At 49.2% G+C, this 7,710-nt stretch overlaps 1 protein-coding gene across 2 annotated transcripts in view; it reads right to left on the reverse strand.

Annotated features, from left to right (window-relative positions):
* LOC126545697 (uncharacterized) overlaps positions 1-6,697 on the reverse strand; it is a 29,394-nt gene extending 22,697 nt beyond the window's left edge. For both annotated transcript variants that reach the window (XR_011892970.1, XM_050193644.3), the window contains exon 1: positions 6,451-6,697. Coding sequence is in view for 1 of the 2 variants with exons in the window: in XM_050193644.3 (XP_050049601.1) it covers positions 6,451-6,452 (2 nt within the window). In the remaining variant the exon portion in view is untranslated. The remainder of the gene's footprint in view (positions 1-6,450) is intronic.
* Between the last annotated feature and the right edge of the window lie 1,013 nt (positions 6,698-7,710).

Here is a 7,710-nt window from a genome sequence, read left to right on the forward strand (position 1 = left end):
TTCGATGCTCATCGTATTCAAGCTACTCTTCGGGAGTCTTAACTTTGCCTGGCCTAGCCCATAGGGGTCTTGCAATGAATTGAATTAGTTGCTAGGCAGGTCTCCCTTTTATATATTAAGTTTGGTGACGTCACTCAGTGGTTCGTATGCTGCTCTAGCCCCTTTCTCATCGGAGCAGCTTATGCAACCGTAATATTTACTGGGAAACACGCGAGGAGAAGGAAGGTGCCTCGCATTGTTCACAGGCGCCTTATCATCCATCCTGCGGTTTTGACGCTTGTTTTGTGCTTTTCTTTATTGAAATGAATAATCCCCTGTGTGTTGGATGCCCGATTCCAAATATGCACTTTTTTTCGGTTTAACTTTTTTTTTTTTCGACGGACACGAAAAATCCCGACCAACTAGAGGCTAACAGCTCCGCTGTAATACTTAGCCGCAAAAAAAGTACTTCAATGCGTTCAGCAAAAGCGGAGGTATTGGCAATCAAACAAACCCTTTGCGGTGCTTCCGCTCCTTCTCAATGCCTTGCACTGCGAAGGCCACGGTGGAGTGGGGCGTGCCCACAACGTTCCGCCTACTGAAAGTCACTGTGGAGCGCAGTTGAAATTTGATTTTGGGTGTTAACGTAGACGCCACTACTTCCCATTTTGGCGCCTACGACGCGCCAAACGTAATCCACACGCGGTTGTCTGCAACACGTTTGGCCAGTGCATGAACTCGTTGCGGCGGCCGCGGTATATACGCTACGTAGCAGACCAACATTTATAGATAAGTATCTATAAACGTTGTAGCAGACCGAAGCTACATGCAACTGTAGTATACGTATGCGAAGCGTTTGCTTTGTGCACGACAGGGCTTGAGTGCGTGCTCGCGCTTATATGCTTGTTTCACCGTGATACGGACTGGCTTTACCCTTCACCAGCTTGACCCACATCCAACCTGCGCATTTTGAAGCGCTATCAGTAAGTCTGCCCAAGCGTGTAAACGCACGTTGAGTTTACGTTGTTTCACCTCATGCGATTGGCCTAGGCCAATCGCGTGGGGCGAAACTGAACGCAAATTGAACGCGCGTTTCGAACAACTATCTCCGATCGCGCCCAGGAGCGGCTAGGAGTCAGATCGCGCTGGCAAGCGTGCGTGTGGTCTGGCCTTGGTATCGCGGGGTTCGAGGCTAGCTGAGCGTCCGAAAATAGTCCAAATTAGCGAGCCCCGACGGCTACGACACCGATAAGATGGAAGAAAGCCGCCACGAACTGGTGCCTGCCCTATACTGAGAAGCAACGAAGACCAGTTGGGTGTAAAAGATCTCTCCCATTCCGACGGCCAGACCCTCCCTTCACCTTTGCGCCCGCTGGAACTTGTGTGTGCGTGGGAGGGGGGGGGGGGGGGGGGAGGTGCCGGTCCGCTATTCCGTCTGCGACAGTGTTGTTTGTGCTTCTTGATTGGCTGTCGTCCTGGTGGGTTGTGACCTGTGATTGGCTACCTCCAGGAGGGAGGGTCGGAACTGAAGTGTTATAATGACGGTGCTGTGAGAAAAGAAGCTGCTATGGACCATGGAAATAAGGCTGATCCAGACGCTCGTTGCTAAACTCTGGACCTTTTTCTGTTTTTTTTTTTTCTATTCAACGATGTAAATCAGTTTTGTACAAGTTCCAGTAAACCTGTTGGTTTTTGTTTTCCCAACTTCTGAGCTTCTGATTCCTTCAACCCGAAGCCTCCGCCACGCTACCATATGGAGCCGGGTTCGAGAGATAACCTAGCGCCGCAACACTAGTTATTGCCCAAACAGTGACAAAAAATATTGGTTCCCAGTTCTTCCTAATGTTTATTCACAATATCACTCAAGCTGTAACGTCTAGTACGCTGAAGTTTTATTTGTCATTTCGAATAGCGACGTTCAAAAGGCAGATACAGGGCACCATACACTTGACTGCCATCTTTTGGCGCTTAGACAGGGTTGCGTGTTCAACGCCAGCGGTCCGCGAGTTCCGCGGCGCGGGTTTTGCGACGGCTCGAGAGATGGCGCCACGCTGCGTGACTAAGCCGGCAGCGTCCGGCGCGCCGCGGATGGCTGTTTGGCCAAGACGACACTTGCAATGAGATTCAGTTCAAAACAGGCTCGTGTGCTGTGCTGTGCCGTAGCGAACATGCACTATACCCACTTTAAGCTTGTGGCTAGTATCATCTCCAACCAATCTGCTTTGCCGGTAGCCATTTAATGCTTACATCTACTCTCAATTACGGGAGAGCCATAATTTTTCATCATGCACTTTACCACACACCGATGTTCTTCGGCACACAATACTGCTAATCTGACTGGCAAGAGCGGAGGTTCACGAAAAGAAAAAATATGCAGATCCCACGGACTGTGGGAATCGATGTAAGCGAAGCTTTCCGTGCTGGATGCTTTGACTTACGATAATTAGCGGTCATGTTGACGGCTAAAGCTTAATTTCTTCAACGTTTAGGCTAACACGAGAGTGGTGAGTTGATGTTAAACGTTACCTTGCGTGCACCACTGATGTTTGTCTGCGTAGCACACAGAACACACAGGAAAAGGTGTTTGCTTGAGGCGTTGTGTGCCATATTTTATAACCTCTGCGAGGGTTGAGCGTTGTCATTGCCTCACATGGCACATCGCATTGTGGCAAAGTATTAAACTTGAATTGGATTATGGGGCTGTACGTGCCAAAACCACACTCGGATTATGAGGCACGCCGTAGTGGCGGACTCCGGATTAATTTTGACACCATGATGTCCTTTAACGTGTCCCAAAATCTTAGTACACATGCGTTTTCTATTTCACCCCCGTCGAAACGCGGCTGCCGCTATTGGGATCAAATCCACGACCTCTAGCAATGCCATAGCCGCAAAGCTGACGCGTCGGGCACTGAAGTGTTAATTTGACGGTCGACCGCTTCCGAAGTGTCTCCTGGACCCTGCGGTGCGCTTTAATTAATGCGGCTCTGCTTCTGCACGCCCTGCATAAGTTGCCCGCTCGACATACTTGCATGGCGTTTATTTTTCAGAAATAGCAGTAGCGTACTGTACCGTACCTTGAACTTAAGCTTATCCTGTGTCCCCGCAACCGCTGTCGTATAGTAGTGGGGTTTCCCTGACTTCTCAAGTCACCTCCCCCTCTCTCTTGTATGGCTCTGCTCTTCTGCCTCTTCTCCCTCTCTTCTCCCTCCAGTTCTATCTGCGTCCCCTCTGGCTTCGCACGTTAGTAGAAAGGGAAACGCTGCAGTTTCTGCAGTGCTTCTGAGGAGTCCCGGATAATTACAACTCTCAAGCGGATAACGTGGCGACGGCCAGGGAGCACCAGAGGGTATTGTGCCCACTCGACGCGGTGGGGTGAAAACGAGTTTCTCCCGTCGCCTTTCCTCTCTTACTCGCGCCTGAACCTCCTGAACGCGTTGAACACCCCCCGACGCGGTGTGCGCGACAGCAGCAGCAGTGGGAAAGTCAGAAGAGGCAAAGAAAGCTTCACTTCAAAAAATAAAAAAACGCGTCCACATGGGGCACACCCGCTCCAAGCAGTGCGCAAGTGCACCCCGCTGGGCATAGCTGGTAACGAGGAGGCGGACACCCTCGCCAACGCTGCCCACCACTCAGGAGCCACACTCACTAGAGCAGTGGCGGCCTCAGAATACTCGAGGCCACGACTGAAGCAGCTGCTACGGGCAATTCACCCAGACCCGAGGGTGGCTAAAGGCAAGGGACCCAAGCTGCTCCCAGAGTCAGGCCTCACCAGGCGAGATAGGGCCGCCCTGCTGCGACTCCGGACTGGCTGCACATGGACAGCAGCTAGACTTCACGCCAAAGGCCGACTGGCCTCCCCCTCCTGCCGACGATGCGGCGATCCCGAGACCCTCGAACACCTCCTATGCGCCTGCCCAGTCCTAGCACAGGAACGTTCGAGGGTCACCCGAGGTTATAGACTGCAGGGCCTTCCTGCTGGCTCACTCTCTGACCTGCTGTTCCCACCCCGCTACCATCTCCCGGCACTACACAGCCTTGTGGAGTTCATGGAGGCGAGTGGGTTAGCAGCATACCACTGAGCACACCTGCCCCTGCCGGTCCCTGCCTCTTCGGCTGCCATGTGCGGACGAGCCATCTCACCATCTATCCTCTTTTCCTCCTCTCCCCTATGACGCTGCGCCGTGCTCCCTGATGGGCTGCAGAAATCTAAGCGTCTCCTTCCTCCTTAATAATCGCCATATAGTGCACCCCGCCGAGAGCTGGCGAAGGCGGTGTTTTGCCAACCAGGGTCACTGCACGTGCGCCGGCGACGTCACGCTGTGATGTCGCGGCGCGGTGTGACGTACTTCAGGAAAGGTCTATCGGGGTGGGGCGGCTGAAAACTCAGGGGAGTGGCGCCGCTGCGATCGACGCACATTTTTAAAACCTTATAACAACACGCATTACGCGGAGCGCTAAAATGTGTCGATGATCGGACCGAGCTACCCTAACGACTCAGTACATTTGTACAAAATCAACAAAATAGTTTCAAGGTCCCTTTAATGTGAGCCGCTTCACTTGAATTGTGGCTGTAATGTTTTACTGGCTGTACCTGACACACTTAATTTTTTTTTTAATTATGGGGTTTGACATGCCAGAACCACTTTCGGATTATGAGGCACGCCGTAGTGGAGGACTCCGGAGATTTTGACCACCTGGGGTTCTTTAACGTGCACTTAAATCTAAGTACACGGTGTTTTCGCATTTCGCCTCCATCAAAATGCGGCCGCCGTGGCCGGGATTCTATCCCGCGATCTCTTCCTCAGCAGCCCAACACCATAGCCACTGAGCAACCACGGCGGGTTACCTTACACACCTTCAAAATTTGTCCAAACCGTTTCAGGGACCCTTTAATGCAATCCTGTTAGCTATGTAACAGACAATTATTTGTCGTGCACGTCTATCTTCATATGAAATCCAGAAGACGAAGCAAAATTTCTCTATTTGTCACAAGCAATATTTTAATCTGCTAAAGAAATGGTCTGCACGCACAAAATGGTCCATCAGAGTAGACTAAATCCACGACACACCATTTCAACACGCTGACATACCAATTGAAACACTCCCAGGGGCTAACACTCCCAGGGTTCTACTAGGACACATAAATACCCAAGAAAGTGGATGGGGAAACGGCGCCGCGGTAGCTCAATTGGTAGAGCACCTCACGCGAAATGCGAAGGTTGTGGGTTCGGTTCCCACCTGCGGCAAGTTGTTTTCTCATCCACTTTAATTTACATTAATGTATCGTTTCTTTACTTCATTTATTAGGCACAAGTAATTTCCCCTATGTTGTCCTTGGTGTGAGTGTTTGCTGGCTTCTTATCAATTGAAATTGAGCTATTTATGTCTACCAAAATACATAACTTAGCAAGACAGGCCCCGCCGTGGTTGCTTAGTGGCTTTTGTGTTGCGCTGCTAAGCACGAGGTCGCGGGATCAAATCCCGGCCACGGCGGCAGTATTTGGATGGAGGCTAAATGCAAAAACACTCGTCTACTTAGAATTAGGAAAATAACCCCAGATGGTCAAAATTAATCGGGAGTCCCGCACTACGGCGTCGGTAGTAGGGTTGTCTGTGCAAGCATGGTGCTTTCCATGTCAGCAGCAAGGAGCTCCAACACTGCTACACCGTACTTTCTCCCATTATGAAAAACAAGGAGCCTAACGAAGACCATCAGCAGAAATAATGTCATGGCTATAGTGCTAGAATCTTATTTCTTGCTTCTTTGGCGGTTTCTAAATAAAATAGTACTGAGGAAGGAAATAAGCAGATGCACGCACGCATGCGAACAGATGGGCACGGCTGCCTGCTTCATACATTTCACTTTCTAGTTCGGCTGCACACAGACTCTACAAGTTACACGAAAAAGTAACCGATTACAATTACTTCATTAAACTGTCATTGATTACAGCGATTTACTAACGTTTTCTAAGAGTACTTAGAACAGCGTTCGTGCTGTCCACTTCTCTTGTGTCCTGTATGCACGCCTCATCTTTTTGCATAATGAATACTTAGAAAATTGTTGATTGGGTTTGACAGTGACTAGCGAGAAGACGACCCTTCACCAGCGTCTTTCACGCTGTTTTCAGCACGTTAAAATAAATTCTAGGGCTTTAAGTGCCAAAACCACGATTTCATTATGAGGCACGCCGTAGTGAAGGGCTCCGGATTAATTCTGACCACCTGGGTTTTTTTAACGTGCACCCAATGCACGGTACACGGGCGTTTTTGCATTTCATCGCCATCGAAATGCGGCCGCCGCTGCCGGGATTCGATCGCGCACCCTCGCGCTTACCATAGCCACAACGCCGCCACGGCAGGTTTTTCTGCGCGCCTGCTCCCCACGGTTGTTCGGAAAGAATGCAGCACAGCGCTGTGTGACTGCCATCCATTCAGAAAAGTAAAGGAAAGAAATGTCAAAGCACTTACATTCAATGCAGCACAGTCGGCTTCAAAGCTAACGTCAGTGAACCGTCACGTAGGTATTCTGTGGTACGAGCATTCCTTCCTCCGTAAAAATGTTCCATGGGCTGATGTGACCATGCATTCATCACAGCTGTTCTTTGCAGTATCCTGCTAAGTGCTACCAATCAAAAACCAGAAAAGCGGCTTCAGAAACATTGTGCGAAGTAATACCTTTGTACTCGTTTGCGGCCCTCGCAGCGTATTTGTGCTTTGGCTCTATACCAGTTGGATCGGTCTGGATGGTGTTGGATTCCGATCACACTTCAGTTTTGGTTTTGAAGTTTCCTTGTCAGAGGCGTTATTAAGTTTTGGTTTTACGAAACAGTTAATTTTCGCTTTCATATTAGCACTGCCTGCTCCTCGCTTTCCCTTTCCTGTCAATTGTATATATGTTGTCAAAACAAATAATAACAATTAGCATTGCAGAACACAGGGCTAATCTTTCCCTTTTTCGTATAGAACCACTTCTCTCTCTTTCACATATTCTTGTTCATTTGGAAGTAAATATTAGCAGATATAAAATCTGCGGCTAAAAAAAAACAACATTTCTATCATTATTATTTTTATATAAAAATGCTACATGACCTGCTTGTTCCTGACGACATTTTAGCGAAAATTCGAATGCGGGTCTGATAAGCCCGATAATTTTTGTTTGGTGTGTGATATATATTAGCCGAATAGGAATTTATACTACCACAGTCAAACGGACTTCATACAGGTCACTTCGATGTAAAGATCTCACAACCACTCGACGACATTGAACCACTATATCAACTGTCAACAGCGCGCGTGTTGTGTCCTTTCTTCTGTCCTCGTCTTTTGCGCTGTGCAGACATGTCGACATTGAATCACCAACTCGCCCAAGCTTCCACTTTATCAAGTTACATCACAACAGAGTAGAGGTTAGGCATTAGGTCTGACACTTCGTCAGACGGAATGTATGACTATAGCGTTACACTCTTAGGCAAAGTTACACCCTTTGGCTTGCCCCTTCTGCCACACAACAATAATCGTCATCTGCCTTGATGCGTTTCCTTTCCTTAACGCTGCGAGCCCGGAACTTTCCAGTAACGAACGGCACGCGCGTTATCAGCAGGGGCACTCCAAAGGGTGTAAAATGTTCTATGCTGATAACGCGCGTGCCGTTCGTTACTGGAAAGTTCCGGGCTCGCAGCGTTAAAGAAAGGAAACGCATCAAGGCAGATAACGATTATTGTTGTGTGG

This window comes from Dermacentor andersoni, chromosome 1 (genome assembly GCF_023375885.2).
Source record: "Dermacentor andersoni chromosome 1, qqDerAnde1_hic_scaffold, whole genome shotgun sequence".
Classification (NCBI taxonomy): Eukaryota; Metazoa; Arthropoda; class Arachnida; order Ixodida; family Ixodidae; genus Dermacentor; species Dermacentor andersoni.